This window comes from Leucopleurus acutus, assembly GCF_964270905.1.
Source record: "Leucopleurus acutus genome assembly, chromosome: 11".
NCBI lineage: Eukaryota > Metazoa > Chordata > Mammalia > Artiodactyla > Delphinidae > Leucopleurus > Leucopleurus acutus.
The window spans coordinates 81,455,301-81,472,597 of NC_139152.1; the positions used below are offsets into that span (position 1 = coordinate 81,455,301).

Consider the following 17,297-nt stretch of genomic DNA (forward strand, 5'->3'; position numbering starts at 1 on the left):
AAACTCTAGGTCCATCGACCTCACCACAACTCAACTTCATTTCTCTTTATGGCTGAGTAATATTCCATTGTATATATGTGCCACATCTTCTTTATCCATTCATCTGTCAATGGACACTTAGGTTGCTTCCATGTCCTGGCTATTGTAAATAGAGCTGCAATGAACATCGGGGTACATGACTCTTTCTCAATTATGGTTTTCTCAGGGTATATGCCCAGTAGTGGGATTGCTGGGTCATATGGTAATTCTATTTTTAGTTCTTTAAGGAACCTCCATACTGTTCTTCATAGTGCCTGTATCAATTTACATTCCCACCAACAGTGCAAGAGGGTTCCCTTTTCTCCACACCCCCTCCAGCATTTATTGTTTGTAGATTTTTTGATGATGGCCATTCTGACTGGTGTGCAGTGATACCTCATTGTAGTTTTAATTTGCGTTTCTCTAATGATTAGTGATCTTGAGCATCCTTTCATGTGTTTGTTGGCAATCTGTATATCTTCTTTGGAGAAATGTCTATTTAGGTCTTTTCCCATTTTGGATTGGGTTGTTTGTTTTTTTGATATTGAGCTGCATGAGCTGCTTCTATATTTTGGATATTAATCCTCTGTCCGTTGCTTTGTTTGCAAATATTTTCTCCCATTCTGACGGTTGTCTTTTCATCTTGTTTATGGTTTCCTTTGCTGTGCAAAAGCTTTTAAGTTTCATTAGGTCCCATTTGTTCATTTTTGTTTTTATTTCCATTTCTGTAGGAGGTGGGTCAAAAAGGATCTTGCTGTGATTTATGTCATAGAGTGTTCTGCCTATGTTTTCCTCTAAGAGTTTTACAGTGTCTGGCCTTACATTTAGGTCTTTAATCCATTTTGAGTTTATTTTTGTATATGGTGTTAGGGAGTGTTCTAATTTCATTCTTTTACATGTAGCTGTCCAGTTTTCCCAGCACCACTTATTCAAGAGGCTGTCTTTTCTCCATTGTATATTTTTGCCTCCTTTATCAAAGATAAGGTGACATACGTGCGTGGGTTTATCTCTGGGTTTTCTATCCTGTTCCATTGATCTATATTTCTGTTTTCATGCCAGTACCATACTGTCTTGATTACTGTAGCTTTGTAGTATAGGGAGAGCATATATTTTGAGAAAAGGCAGTTAACCGTCCACATTAACAAACTAGGTATACAACACATCAGGTTTAAATTCCAAGTATGAAAGCACCTTTTCCCACTTTTGCTTGGCATGATGCCTTTGGGCATAGATGGCTGACGGTCCAGAGTTCCTGGCTTGAAACAGGGCACAGATATCATCAACATCCCAAGTTATCACTGAAGCTGGTGTGTTAGCTTGTCAACTCAACAAGCTGTCACATCGGAAGCTCCTGATGGAAGAGCTTACTGAATTTATTCTTAACCTTCTTTTTGGGGTTATGTATTATCTGTCTGTGCTTAAGTATTAGAAGCTGCTCTTTAGACCTTCATGGAAAAAATTTTTGAAGTCATGGACACGCTGAACTTTTCTGAGCAGTGGTGAGGTGATGAAAATCTAAATTAAAAATTAGCCACTAACTCATGGACATCTGAAAAAATCTAATGTAACTCAGTAATAAAACTTGTTTAGTGGGGGAAAAGTCGCTTTGTAAAATGCTGTTCTTTTCAACACAGTTGTACCATTTTTTGAAGGCTGATTCTGTAAATTCCATAACATGAGAGCAGTGGGTAGAATTTCTAGGAACACCAGGCTTCCTTTCCCAGAGAAAATACAGAAGAATAAATTACTCCCTTCTTTCTCAGAGGCTGGCTCAGTGTTTGCCTCATGGATTTTGGGGCTATCCATGCTTTCTAGTTAACAATTTTGTGTACTTTGTATTTCAAACAAGTTTTAAAGTTCATTTAAGTCAAAAACAATCCTTTCTTTCTCACTTAATGTTTTCTCTTACCATGTTACAATATCAACGTGTTATTACTGTAAGATATCCTTTGCTACATACTTTTGTATGCTGAATTTGCAGAGGACTCTTCCATCTCTCCTCTGCTTGCCCTGGCTTTGTGATCATTTCACAGATCCCTTTTCCATCATGAAAGATGCTCCTTGGCAGTCTTCATATTTATATAATTAAAATAATAAAGAGGAAAATTCCAATTCCATTCTCAATATACATTCTAAGCATGGAAATAATACTGGAACAAAAGGATGGTCTTTATAGAATGCTACAACCATCTGAGCACTTACCTTTCTAATGTCTTTGGCATTAACTGGCCCTACAATGAATCAGGGACCTTTGAATTAGGGACTGATAGATGATATATCTGAATTGATAGTCATATCATCTATCTATCTATATATACATTGTGATTTACAGTTTAGAATATACTTAAACATAAATTATCTGACACACACAAGCCTGCCAGGCAGTCTTTATCCATGATTTAAAGACAAGGAAACCGAAGTTCAGAGAAATCGCATGACTTGGTACAGGTCACACAGCCTGAAAGAAACCAAGTCAAAACTCCAACTGAAGATGCTGCTAAGGAAACAGCATCCACTAATTGGAGAAACCCTCACAGGCAAGAACTTCTCTGTATATGCAGTAAACCCCACAGCTACCTACAAAGCTTTTCACAAACGTGGGAGGAGGGCAGAGTTCTACCAAATGTGCAGGAAGGGTTTCCACTAAGAGGATCAACAAATAAACACTGTAGAAACTCGGAAATGGATTAAAGACCTAAACGTAAGGCCAGATACTATAAAACTCCTAGAGGAAAATATAGGCAGAACACTCTTTGACAAAAATCCAGCAATATCTTTTTAGATCCCTCTCCTAGAGGAATGGAAATAAAAATAAACAAATGAGACCTAATTAAACTTAAAAACTTTTGCACAGCAAAGAAAACCATAAACAAAACGAAAAGACAACCTACAGAATGGGAGAAAATGTTTACAAATGATGCAACCGACAAGGGATCAGTTTCCAAAATATACAAACAGCTCATACAGCTCAATATCAAAAAAACAAACAATCCAATCAAAAAATGAGCAGAAGACCTAGATAGACATTTCTCCAAAGAAGACATACAGATGGCCAATGGCCACATGAAAAAATGTTCAACATTGCTAATTATTAGAGAAATGCAACTCAAAACTACAATGAGGTATGACTTCACTCCGGTCAGAATGGCCAGCATCAAAAAGTCTACAAATAATCTTTTTTGATCTATCTCCTAGAGTAATGAAAATAAAAACAAAAATAAACAAATGAGGCCTAATTAAACTTAAAAGCTTTTGCACAGCAAAGGAAACCATAAACAAGACCAAAAGACAGCCCTCAGAATGGGAGACAATATTTGCAAACAAAGCAACCGACAAGGGATTATCTCCAAAATATATAAACAGCTCATGAAGCTTAATATCAAAAAAACCAATAACCCAATCAAAAAATGGACAAAAATTTAAATAGATATTTCTCCAAAGAAGACACACAGATAGCCAAAAAACACATGAAAAAATGCTTCAACATCACTAATTATTAGAGAAATGCAAATCAAAACTACAATGAGGTATCACCTCACATCGGTCAGAATGGCCATCATTAAAAAATCTACACACAATAAATGTTGGAGAGGGTGTGGAGAAAAGGGAACCCTCCTACACTGTTGGTGGGAATGTAAATTGGTAGAGCCACTATGGAGAACAGTATGGAGGTTCCTTAAAAAACTAAAAACAAAGCTACCATACGACCCAGCAATCCCACTCCTAGGCAAATATTTGGAGAAAACCATAATGCAAAAAGATACATGCACCCTTATGTTCACAGCAGCACTATTCACAATAGCCAAGACATGAATGCAACCTAAATGTCCATTGACAGATGAATGGATAAAGAAGATGTGGTTATACACATACAATGGAATATTACTCAGCCATAAAAAAGAATGAAATAATGCCATTTGCAGCAACATGGATGGACCTAGAGATTATCCTACTACTACTATTATCCTACTAAGTGAAATAAACCAGACAGAGAAAGACAAATATCATATGATACCACTTATATGTGGAATCTAAAAGAAAGAGGTATCAATGAACTTATTTTCCAAACAGAAACAGACTCATAGTATACCTGAAACTAACATGATATTATAAATTGGCTATACTTCAATAAAACAAAATTTTTTAAATTAAGTATTTTTTTAATAAAAGGTTTTATGGTGAGAACCATGAGCTGATTCAGTAAGTTTCCACTAAACAACTAGCAATTTTATCCTCATTCTGCTCACTGTTCCTATGTATGTATAATCTGTTAGAGCATATGGGAAATTAGTATGTATTGAACTGTTACTAAGATATTCTATATCATTTTAAAATAGAAGTAGCCCACCGGGCATCAGGGGCCATAGAACAGGACATGGTCAGGCAGACAGCTTGAGTCCTGGCTCTGCCATGTAGCAGCTGCAAGGCAAAGCACTCACCCAGCTGGGTTCCTTGAGTATAGGAGGGGCTGCTGTGAGGTTTAAATAAGATACTGCATGTGGAAGTTCAGACATGGATGGGGCCATGGCAGGGCTTCTGTGTGGCCCAGTTTCCATTTCTCTTCCTCTAAGAATCAAAAGAATGACCATTTGTAGAACTAATATAATATGTAAAGTGCTTTCAAATAAAGAAGTAATTGATCTAGTCGCACTTATTAAGTAATACTGTTTGGAGCAAGATATATTAGACTTTCAACTGAATCAACTTTCTAGTGATTTAGAAGCAATTTAGACAAAGCCTTTCTAGTGCCTGACATATTGCCCCAGGCAAGTTCTCATTTGGTTTCCTTCTGGCTGTGCTACCCCCACCAAGTCACATCATTTCTGTTTCCCAGTCTTTGAAATGTGGATAATGTCTGTTTCTAAGCTTTGTATGCATCAGGTAAGGTAACTGCCTCAGGCAATATTGATATTTCTAATTAGATGAGAGCATTCAAAACACAAGAACTTCTATAGTGTGGGTTTTCTCTTACTGCTTAGGAGTCTTTTTTATTTTGTGAAAATAGAAGTATTATTTCATTTTTCCATAAGTATTTGGTTATAAATAAATGGTTATAAGTTTCACTTTGGGAAACTCCATTTCCTTTTTTCATAACTTTGGAGAATGTGGTCCCTAAACTTTATTAATTCCATTACTCTCATTTATTATTCATTTTAAGGATGATTTGACTTCTCCTAAATATCACTCAAGAAAATTTCTAAATATTGCAATTAGGTCCTAAATACTGGAAATATTTTTCCTCCTTCTGTTTTTATTTTTCATATTTTCACTTACTATCTCATCTCCACAGAACTTGGCCTTAAAAGCTGATCTGCCATGTGCTACACACACATAAATAGTTGTGTAGGATACCTTGTTTGTGCTAAAATGAGATGACAGATGTGACAGTACTTTGGAAATTTAAAAGCAAGCTCTATACGCATTAAGGTATTATTATACAAATGTGAATGCAACATTTATTTATTAGGGATATGGAAATAGGGGAGCCTTTCAGAACTTCTGGGCTGAGTCCAATTTAGAATTATAGGCTAGAAAGCTATGTTTTCAGCATGATAGGCAATCCATTGTTTAGATGTGTTTACATCATTACATTTCATGGTTTCAAAAATCCTATCAGTACTGAACTTGATTTTGTTTCTCCCATATTTATTTAAGACAATTTGATGCCACAATATTGCTTACATCAGAATACAAGCAAACAATAGCCGTACTATTTAAAATCCTCTGGATTCCAAGACAAGTATTTTAAACATTGGTTCGAATTGAAAACAAGTAGTCAAACGCTGTGTTACCTTTTAAAAAAATATTTGCTAATGAACAAATTTAATAGGTGGAATGGACATTAAATTTATCTCAATGTAACTTTCAGCACTGGCTTTTCAAGTTAAAGCACTTCCACACGTCTGCTGGGCAAAAGCTATGCTCCTATGAATTACTGCAGCCACCAAGAACTTAAGGTTCCTGGCCTACGGCTAGAATTCCAAATCACTCTTCTGGGGGCTCAGGTAAACTTGAAGCAGTAAAGGGGTTTCTGAGAACAAGGATTTGTCCAGGTGATTTTCTTTTAATTGTGTTTTCCTTTCTTTCAGTAAGTAAGTAAGAAAGCCTGAAGGTGGACTTCGGCCTTTTAGTGGGAAACAGACTGGTGAGGCATGCGTTACCCAACCTCAAGTAAGCCCCTTGGGAGAAACCCCTTGGGAAGGAACCTCAGGGACTGAGCTCCTGGTGGGAAGGAGGTGTAACTAGCTGCTTGCTTACAGGAATTTTAACTGCTAAAATTGCTAATTCAAGCCCTTAGGAAGAAGACTTGAATTCAGCTTTACTGGCTAAGGGCATAACATTGGGGAAGACGTGGTCTAGAGACAGTTTGATGGGTTCTAAAAAAAAAAAAAGCGAACGGATTTCAAAAATTATTACAGCAAATGACCAGAGGCAGAAAAATAAGAAAAAACATCAATTGGGTGGCTGAGTGGTGAAAAAGTCACATAAATAAAACTGTTCAACAACAAAATTACCAAGTATTTCATATTTTGACAGGTTAAAGCTTTGAAATGGTCCTATTTTTTAAAAGGTACCCATTCATTTCTCCACGATTTCTGGCATTTCTAGACTGAGAAAGAGTCTCAAGACAAATAAAAAACTGCAATTAACACAGCCTAAAGAGCTGCAATCCCAGAATCCCTTTTTCTTATCGATTGGATTCCTGTAGTGCCATCTCCTATTTATTCTGCAGCAAAAGTGCTGTATTGAGCAGTGGGATGTTAGAAAGCTTCTAATAAGCTCCTGGCTGCTGATGGAGGCCTAGGTCTCCATCAGTCATCCGATCATTGTGAACAGTACACAGGAGGGAAATAAGCACATTCACACAGACCTCCCATAGCTCCCAACTCACCCACTGCTTACCTCATTTCTCTTTGTGCATTTTGGCCTTTCTCACCTGGCCAGATAAAAGTTCATTCAATTTTCTCAAGGGCAAGGCAATTCCAGACGGTAATACTGCCCCTAGGTTGTGAATCTCACAAAGATCATAAGGGAGCAATTGCTAGATTACTTCTGAGTGTGCATACTCAGGCCAAAGAGTAATTAATTTCCTCTCTGAAAAAAACTGCACTGTGTGGAGAACTCGCATAAATTACATGAGCAGTTCAGACAGGTGATTCTGTTCCTGAATTTGGCACAGTCAGTAACAGATAATGCTTGTTAATGGATGCTCCGCCCTTACTCAGGGAAGAAAAGGGTCCAGGAAAGACGCAGTTTGCATTAATACATAAAGACTACCTGGTTCAAGGTTAAAACAAACCATGTCTCTGAAATACTGTCATTAGAGAAATGTAACCACATATGTGATCCACAGATACTAACAAATAGCAGGAAATGTATGAACATCTTGGGGAAAAAAGCTTTTAGATTCTTTATTTAAAAAAAAAATCAGTGAAAACAGTAATAAGGATTAAAAGACAATACTTAACAAGAGAGAGAGGGAAAATTATTCTTTTCTTGTCTCTCCCACATTTTCCACCTCCCTTCAATAAAAGATTCTCCATAATCCCAACATTGCTATTCTTTGCACAAAGAACCCTGAGAACAATTTGATATTGAGCAAGTGGAAAGGAGACACAACATCTCAGACCCCTTCTCTCCAGGGCATATGCAGGCAGAATAGCCATGGCTTCCAGAACATTCTCTTCACATTTTTCTTTCGTGAGCGGCAAGCACTGAATGTTTACCAAAGGCTTTAAAAAAACAGTATCTCACCAAACAGCCGAGGAAAATATTTAACAACCAAGGTAACGCAATTGCAGTCAAATTTTCACCTCAAGATTCTCATCTTAGGTGTGGGAGGCAGAGAAGCCTCTCAACGCTCATTCTGAACCTAGAATGAGGATGAAAAGGGTTGATTCTGCCAAGCTGTCAACAAATGCATAGCTGTGAGCCTCGGGGTGACACTGCAGAGCTAGCTGCCCATCTGAACGTGCTTTAGGAAGAGCACCACTATGTGGTCATGGCTGACCTGAGTTCCTGAGCAGCAATCTGCGGACAGGTGAAACACGGACATCCATACCCAAAACACGGAAAGGTCTGAACAGGACAGACCTCTCTCTTCAGTTATCTGTGTCAGGCAGCAGCATCATTTTCAACCACTCAAGGTGACAGTATGAGATGGACGCAACTAGTCCCCATTGTACAATTCTACACAAATGTGTAAACCTGGGAGAAAATGAATCACATTTCTCGGAGTTATTACTCCCCCACCCCCAACTTTTGCCCTGTCATCTGACCAATTTACATTCTATAATCTAGACTTTTATGATTTATTTTTTTCATTATGATTTGATTCTTACACAGTATTACTCCCTTTAGGGCAAAGACTTCCTGGGTGCAAAGAGATCAGACATAATTTCTTCAGTAAAGAAATGGATAACAGGGATCTGTGTATACATTCCATTCCCAGAAAGGTCCATTTCATTCTAGTTCAACTGAGCAGAGAACGAAAGTCATGGCATAAAATGGTAAAATTCCAGTTACGTTGTGCGCAGTAGGCATCCATGGTAAGCAACTGTTCAAAACTGGAATGCATTACTTGATGTGGGTGAAAGACAAAAACATCACAGACGCTTCGAACACCTTACCTGGGCCATCTGCCTCTCCAGTTTTGATCGGGGAATATCATCAAAGTAGTTTTCATTTCTTCTCCTCCTTGCATCGCCCTGCATGATAATGTGAGGAACGTCTAGGGAGCCACCAGTGGTGTAAGTGCTTTGGCTAAGTGATGGAGACAACTGAGGAGGAGTGTGATTACCACTGGGTTCCTGAATGGAAATACATCATGAAATAAATACCATGTTCTTGTGGCTGACCTCTGGTTTCAAAACTGTGAAATACTGACAAGATACACGGCGGGGGTGGGGAGTCATTTTTGAATCAACTGCCAAGGAATCGATGACATTCTACCATTTTATTAATGGCACAATCAATACCTCCCCACTAAGCATTTCAGGTTGAAGGTTTACAATATCAACAATCAGGCTCTGTTTTCTTAAGCCAGCACCATGGATGATCCCAGGAGAGACGCACATCTATGTTGGGCACCCCTGACACTATCACTTGTGTTTACAAGGGAAGGAACTGTGTCTCTATGTGGACAGAGGGGCCTCACCATGGTAGATGCCATGACAAGAAAGCTAAAGTGGGACCTCATGGGTGTTGATCCTCCATCAGCGAGTGGCCTGGCAATCCCTGCCAGGAAGAGGACACAGTATGGAAATGGCACGTCACACGCACAGACTGCAGGGCAATGCATGTAATGACAGAGGATGGGCTTCAGTGGCAAAGAGAACTGGGGGAAACTGCTCAAGAAGTAAGATAGGGGCTTCTCTGGTGGAGCAGTGGTTGAGAGTCCGCCTGCCGATGCAGGGGACACGGTTTTGTGCCCCGGTCCGGGAAGATCCCACATGCCGCGGAGCGGCTGGGCCCGTGAGCCATGGCCGCTGAGCCTGTGCATCTGGAGCCTGTGCTCCGCAACGGGAGAGGCCACAACAGTGAGAGGCCCGTGTACCGCAAAAAAAAAAAAAAAAAAAAAAAAGAAGTAAGGTAAAGGGGGGAAGACAGCTGGGCTCTGATGTGTGCAAGCAAGTGGAGGATTGGATCGTGCCGATTCTCCAGGCTACTTCTCCCCAAGATGTTCTGGACCTCCTTTGATGGATTAAGGTCCTACACTTTTTCTTGGGAACTTCTGTCTTTGATTTGTCTGTTGTTTCCCTAAATCTCCTCCAGAGAGCCAGAGGGAGAGGTTCAGCAGAGGAAGGAAAGACAGTAGGGTAAGTAGCAGGGAATTACTCCTCGAGAGGGTCATTTTAGGATGGTTACACTGATGGTGCCTGTATCTTTCTCCTCTTTTGTGTAGCAAAACAAAGGCAAAACGATAATCCCTTTCTAGCCTTATTTTCCCCCAATTTATTTGAGGCTCTTCTTACTGAGGGAGAAATAGGTCCTCTTCTATCTTCACTACTCCCTAAGCCTTCACTAGCCTCCAAATAAACCAGTGTATTCCAACTGCCCCAATCGTCAGTTTTCCTCATGGCCCTCCTGGAGCCAATTCTCTTGCATTTCCTGAAGTCTTTGTGTATTTTCTTTTCCTTTAAAACTGAATCAGCTTTAAAATCTTAACAGCTCCTCTCCTGCTCGATCCTCTGTGATACTGACAGTAGTTACTGTTTGCTGAAGTCCACTGATAAGAGGCATTCGACTGCATTTCATCGCTGGCAGTGACATCTAAGTGCTACTTCTGTGTTCGTTTATTATCACTACCCTTTCTGACACTTGCAGAAAAGGAATCAGAAGCAAGCAAGTGCAGGACTCAATAAAGAGAACAGAGTTGGAACTCTCCAACTGGTCATGGTGATCCTGCCTTTATGGTAAATTTTTGAAACGTTTCTACAGGCCTCATGAACACCAGTGACCACTGGCTACTTCCGCTGCCATGCTGCCTGGCAATCTTCTCTCTCTCTGTCTCCTTCCCTCTGCTCTTTCTTGCCTTCCTTCCTCTTCCACTTTATTTCGCTCTTCCTCCTAGTTTTTCTACCCCATAATTCTAAAATACAGCTGAAACAGTTTACTAAATAAAGTTCTAGATTCTCTGCTCTTAATTTTTGAAGTGGGCAAAGCTGAAAAATTTTCACTTCTTAAAAAACAGAAGACCCTAAGGTTAATTTTAAATTGATCTTTTACTTAACTCTGGTCCTCATCGATTTTCTACCTGTGGGTTTGAGGAGTTTGACAGAAAACTCATTTCTTCTCTTGGTGTAGAGGGGTGTGTGGGATGCGGGGTAGCGGAGAGGTTCTTTAAAGGTGGTGGTTTTTCAGATGTTAATTTAAATCTCAAAAATATATATTTAACCAACCGAGAAAAACAAATCTTGTCGTAGAAAACACTATCAAAGGCGAGATAGTTTTTTATACAGGCGAGGTAGGCTACATGGAAAACAGCCTGTACTTCCTGACCCACTGCTTCAATCATTTTTATTTTATTGCACAAAATAATTTTCGAGGATAAGAGTGGAGGACAAAACAAGCATGCCGGGTACTTACCCTGAGGGTGATGGACCGAGGGGGCTTCTGTGGTGGGTCGTCGTGCAGCCTGTCTCCTAGAGATGCCAAGATACGTTTCCTGTGGCCAATCAAATTGATTTTTAAAACCTGAAAAGACATATATTTGGGTTAAATATTTCACTTGAGAAAAATAATTTTTACGTGTCCTAAAAGATAAAGGAGCGGAAAGAGATTTGTGCAAAGTTACCTCTGCACCGGGAGAGAAGTGGTGTGAAATCAGTGTGTCCCCTCGGATCCAGAGAGAGAGGAACAGAATGGCAAGGCAGTGTGGGTAGGAAGAGAAAGCAGGGACAGTGCTGCCACTCAGGCTGTCCTAGGGTCTAACTCTCTACCAAGCAGCCACAGGACCCTTCCAAAGTAGAAGTCAAGCCTCGTCCCTCTAATAGCTTCCTGCGGCTCAGAATAAAATCTGAGTCCTGAGCTGGCCTCAAGTTCCAACAAGGCTGCCTGCCCTCTGTCTTTCTCTGTGTCCCCTCCTCTCTCCCCTCCAGCCTTCTCTGTTCTTTGAACATTCCACACTCATTCTGGCCTTGGGGCCTCCACCCTTGTTTCTCCATCTGCCTGGAATGTTCCCCAGCAATTTTCAAATGACACCTTCTCATCCCTTTGGACGTTGTTTAAGTGTTATCTGTCTTCTCACAAAGGCCCTTCCCATCTCCTCTTTAAAAGAACTGAGCCCTCACCCCGTCACACTCTACCCTGTGATCCTCTTCGTATAATTCTCTGAAATAACTTTATTTGCAGGTTTAGTGTTTGTGTAGCCCTCTCCCCCAGGTAAGCTTCCAGACAGCAGGTATATCTTTATCATTACTATTTCCCAAACACCTAAACCCATGTTTGAAATAGTGGGGGCTCAATGAAAATGAAAGAATGAATGTTAATACAGATGAAAGTAGGATTAGAATCAAGTACTGCCTGACCAGAGACTCCCCAGGATGGGATTTTTGAGTCTGACAGGGCTGCAAAGGGCATAGTGTAGAAGAGATAACAAAGGAAACCAAGCCTTGCAGACAGCCTCTGTCCTCAGCCCTTCCCAGAGCTTTACAAATGTTTCTCTTTCCTTCATCCCAACATTCCTAACTGGAAGGTGTTCTTCTTGCTTTACAGAGGAGGAGATTGAGGTTCAGAGTGCTTAAGTAGCCCACCTAAGAGCTAGTATGTGGTGGCTCTGGGATTTGAATATGGTTTGCCTGACTCCAAAACTTGTTTTACGCCAAGGCAAACAGCAAAGTTTGGGCATATCTCCAAATATTACTGACTTTTTTAAAACAACAAATTATAAATCCATTCATAAGAAATATATTCACCTCTTTCTGCACAAGTGTAGTACCAGGATAGAACAACCCTTGTTGGGTAACTAGTTCCCAAAGTAAATGACCCATTGTGAAAATGATTTTTTAAAAAAATTTCTCTTTTCAAGTTTTAAGGGGTTGAAGTGGGCATTTCCTTGGCACTCATCCTGTGCTATCTTGAACTATTATTGGCCTATTTGTCAGTTAGCCTATTGGCCTTTCTGCCTAATCTGATTTCAATTTTAAACTAGCATGATGCTCTATTCCTTTTATTTATTTTTTAATTAAAACTTTATTTATTTATTTATTTTTAAATTCATTAACTTGGGATGTCTGGTTTTCTTTAATTAATAGTAATCTTTTTTATTTATTTATTTTTTTTATATTTATTTTTGGCTGTGTTAGGTCTTCGTTTCTGTGAGAGGGCTTTCTCTAGTTGTGGCAAGTGGGGGCCACTCTTCATCGCGGTGCACAGGCCTCTTCACTATCGCGGCCTCTCGTTGCGGAGCACAGGCTCCAGACACGCAGGCTCAGTAGTTGTGGCTCATGGGCCTAGTTGCTCCACACGGCATGTGGGATCTTCCCAGACCAGGGCTCGAACCTGTGTCCCCTGCATTAGCAGGCAGATTCTCAACCACTGCGCCACCAGGGAAGCCCCCAAATTTATTTTTAATTTAATTTTTATTTTATATTTGAGTATAGCTGATTTACAATGTTGTGTTAGTTTCAGGTGTACAGCAAAGTGATTCAGTTATACATATACATATATCCATTCTTTTTCAGATTCTTTTCCCATATAGGTTATTACAGAATATTGAGTAGAGTTCCCTGTGCTATACAGGAGGTCCCTGATGGTTGTCTATTTTATATATAGTAGTGTGTATATGTTAATCCCAAACTCCTAATTTATCCCTAACCCCGCCATGTTTCCCCTCTGATAACCACAAATTTGCTCTATTCCTTTTCTCCTCACTCTCTGACCCATGTCTGTCGAAGATGGGGATGGTAAATGGTCATCAGCGTGTGTCTACCTGCACCACATCCCTCTGATTTTATAAACCTTCCTCTTCCCAGGCTGATAAATCCTCTCATCTTTGCAGGTTGTTTTCATAAAGCGGTCCTTTTAGTCCACTCTCTCTGTACCTTCTCCTCCTGTATTCCAAATGCTTCAGGTCTGCTGAACACATTACTCACAACATTCCAGGTATAAGTGAACCATGGCCTTACGAGTGGGCTACTATTTCCTGCTTTTAATGCCCCTTTAAAAATGCCCTTTCTAAGCACTCCTGATTTGGGGCTGGCTTTTTAGCTGCAGTAGGAATAACTAGGCACAAAAATATACACTGACTGTAAAACCTCTTCATTTTGTTATAGCTGATAGTTGAAAGCCCTTTAATCTTGGAAGGATGGTTTGAATGATTTCTCCCTACATTCCTTATCTTACAGTTGTCCATGCAGAAGCCCATCTGCCATCCTTCTGCCCACCCATGTAACCCTGTGTTATCCTTCTATATTCATATTAGCCAGCTTGGCATTTCACTACCCAGAGAAGCTTAGTAGTTCTTGCAAATTTGGGAATTTCACCATATACTCCTTTTTTCAGGTGATTTACAAATATGCTAAGTGTGGTCCGTGGGCTGATTACTTGCAGGCAATACTGTTCATACAATCCAGAGAAATACCCTTATATTCTTTCATTGTTTCTTTTTTTTTTAAGCATCAAGATCAAAGAATTCCTCCATTTCAGAAAATTACAACATTAACCTTTTCAAGTGTATCTGCAAGTCTAAAAACCACTACATTTTCTTATTCCCTTTTATTCTTATTCTCAATTACTTTGCCAAAGCTTCTATTAGATATAAATTCCTCCCCCAAAATCCCCACTGCCTTTCTCTCAGTAGGGAATTGAACCTGATGCTGACGGTGCTGCCTTGGGCCCCTAAAACCTGCTAAGAAATGTTTGGGTTTTTTTAAAGATATACGTTTTTAAGATTTATTATTTATTTATTATTTATTTTTGGCCGCATCAGGTCTTAGTTGCGGCACGTGGGATCTTCGTTGAGGCATGTAGAATCTTCCGTTGCAGCGCGCAGGCTTCTCTCTAGTTGTGGTGTGTGGGTTTTCTCTTCTCTAGTTGTGGCGCGTGGGCTCCAGGGCACGTGGGCTCTGTAGTTGTGGTGCATGGGTTCCAGAGTGCGTGGGCCCTGTAGTTTGCGGCACGCAGGCTCTCTAGCTGAGGCGCGCAAGCTCAGTAGCTGTGGCGCGTGGGCTTAGTTGCCCCGTGGCATGTGGGAACCTAGTTCCCCGACCAGGGATTGAACCCGCGTCCCCTGCATTTTTTTTTTTTTGTGGTACGCGGGTCTCTCACCGTTGTGGCCTCTCCCGCTGTGGAGCACAGGCTCTGGACGCGCAGGCTCAGCGGCCATGGCTCACGGGCCCAGCCGCTCCGCAGCATGTGGGATCTTCCCGGACTGGGGCACGAATCCGTGTCCCCTGCATCGGCAGGCAGACTCTCAACCACTGCGCCACCAGGGAAGCCCTACATCCCCTGCATTTTAAGGCGGATTCTTTACCACTGGACCACCAAGGAAGTCCCAAGGAATGTTTTTTTTTTTTATGTTGGGGGTAGGAGTTTATTAATTAATTTATTTAGTTTTGCTGTGTTGGGTCTTTGTTTCTGTGCAAGGGCTTTCTCTAGTTGTGGCAAGTGGGGGCCACTCTTCATCGCGGTGCGTGGGCCTCTCACTACCGCGGCCTCTCTTGTTGCGGAGCACAGGCTCCAGACGCGCAGGCTCAGTAGTTGTGGCTCACGGGCCTAGTTGATCCGCAGCATGTGGGATCCTCCCAGACCAGGGCTCGAACCCGTGTCCCCTGCATTAGCAGGCAGATTCTCAACCACTGTGCCACCAGGGAAGCCGCCAAGAAATGTTCTTATAGCAATAAAGCCACTCAAAATTATTTTGACAAAAAACTGACACTAAATAACAAATAACTGTGATAGAATTGAGTTGGCGTAACTTCCATTGCTGCTTTTGGTTTACTCTCTGACAGCTCAGTTTTGGGCAAGTTACCTGATTCCTTTGATCCCAGTTTTCTTGCCTATAAAATAAGGAAGTTAATGCCAATCTCAAATGTTGTTGCAAAGATGAAGAGTGAAACTGTGAGAATAATCAGCACGGTGCCAGCACACAGAAGACACAATCTCACGGTGTGCTCATTCCAGCTAGTGGTCTCTAAGGATGCAAGGAAATCTGACCTGCAAAAACAGGGACTTGGTCATTTTCATAAAGTTAATGATGTCAAACAAATATGCTAGTGCCTTGCATCATGAGATGTGGTTAAGCTTGGAAAAACCCTTATTGAAGTGACATGTACTGGTAGTAATGGGTCTGGTTTCTAGCTATTAGTTTAATATCAGACCTAATCTAAAAGAATGTATCCTATTCTCCCATCCCACCATTCAATCTCCAATAGGAGGTAAGCTGAGGCCCTCCTCCACACTAAGCTCCATTGATGCCTCCTCCACACAACTAGCCCGAAGAGGGAAACAGACAGATGGGTGGACAGAATGAACAAATTAACACAGAGTGATGGTTCATGTCAAGAACGCCTGGGTAGCTCTCCTTCTATATTAGAAATGATCCTTTTTTTTTTTTTAATTTGTATTTTGGCTGTGTTGGGTTTTCACTGCTGCGCGTGGGCTTTCTCTAGTTGTAGTCAGCGGGGGCTACTCTTCGTTGCAGTGCGCAGGCTTCTCATTGTGGTGGCTTCTCTTGTTGCGGAGCATGGGCTCTAGGCGCATGGGCTTCAGTAGTTGTGGCATGCAGGCTCAGTAGTTGTGGCTCGCGGGCTCTAGAGCGTAGGCTCAGTAGTTGTGGTGCATGGGCTTAGTTGCTTGGGGCATGTGGGATCTTCCCGGACCAGGGCTCGAACCTGTGTCCCCTGCATTGGCAGGCAGATTCTTACCCACTGCGCCACCAGGGAAGTCCAGAAATGATCCCATATTACAGAAGATACTGATGATTACATTTATTGAACATCTGCTATGTTCCAGGTGTGCCAGAAACTGTTCCAAGTGTACTATATATGTGTAAATATCTCATTTGATTCTTATAACAGTATCATTCCCATTTTAGAGATACCAAACCTGAGACTTAGAAATATTGAGTAATTTGTTGAAGGTCTCACTGCTAACAGGTATCCTGTCTGGGATCTGCACCTGATTCTTAACCTGCTCTTTACCACTCACCACACTCTTCTTCTTGCTATCAACCTCTGTACTGTTTGGTCTTAGCTACACTATTAGTTACACATTATGATGCTTCTTAAGATGGTGATTTTTATTTTGAGTTATCATGTTCAAAACATTTATACTGGGTCTTGATCATCTGAAAACATTAAAATAATACAGTTTCAGTTTTAGACAAGGCTCAAGGCAGGGTTAAAGCTTCAAGCCAAAAGAGCTCAGGTGGGTGTACCTTACAGAATTCCTCATGAAATGCATATATACACAAAGGACAAGAAGTCCTCATGAACCTAAGATTCAATTCAAGTTGACTAATGTTAGAGAGGTAGGGAGGGTGACATTTGGCTTCAAAACTCCAAAGTTGACAGTAAGAAATCCAACTGGCAAAACAACGGAGAGACTATTCCAAAGAAAGATAGTCATTATGGAAAAGTTAAGTCCAAAGGCAGCTGGGTTTGCCTTGAGTGAGAACAGCTTAACATCTGATCATCGTTGTAAGCAGATAGGGAAACAGTGAGATCCTGCCACCCCAGGCACCATAATTCATGAGCAGTCAGTCTGTAAACCTTCAGTTTTCAAAAAGCTGGAGCAATGGTTACTGTGGTAGAAAAGAATTCTGTATGGTTTTCATC

At 40.9% G+C, this 17,297-nt stretch overlaps 1 protein-coding gene across 18 annotated transcripts in view; it reads right to left on the reverse strand.

The window, feature by feature from the left end:
* ANKS1B (ankyrin repeat and sterile alpha motif domain containing 1B) overlaps nucleotides 1-17,297 on the reverse strand; it is a gene marked incomplete at both ends in the record, with an annotated part of 1,174,646 nt that overhangs the window by 74,214 nt on the left and 1,083,135 nt on the right. For 9 of the 18 annotated variants that reach the window (XM_082850046.1, XM_082850043.1, XM_082850045.1 and 6 more), the window contains 2 exons: nucleotides 8,649-8,828; nucleotides 11,107-11,214. The exons of 4 other annotated variants lie outside the window; for them this stretch is intronic. In XM_082850046.1, coding sequence (XP_082706172.1) covers nucleotides 8,649-8,828; nucleotides 11,107-11,214 — 288 coding nt within the window. The remainder of the gene's footprint in view (nucleotides 1-8,648; nucleotides 8,829-11,106; nucleotides 11,215-17,297) is intronic. 5 more of the 18 variants (XM_082850036.1, XM_082850035.1, XM_082850034.1 and 2 more) reach the window with 1 other exon arrangement.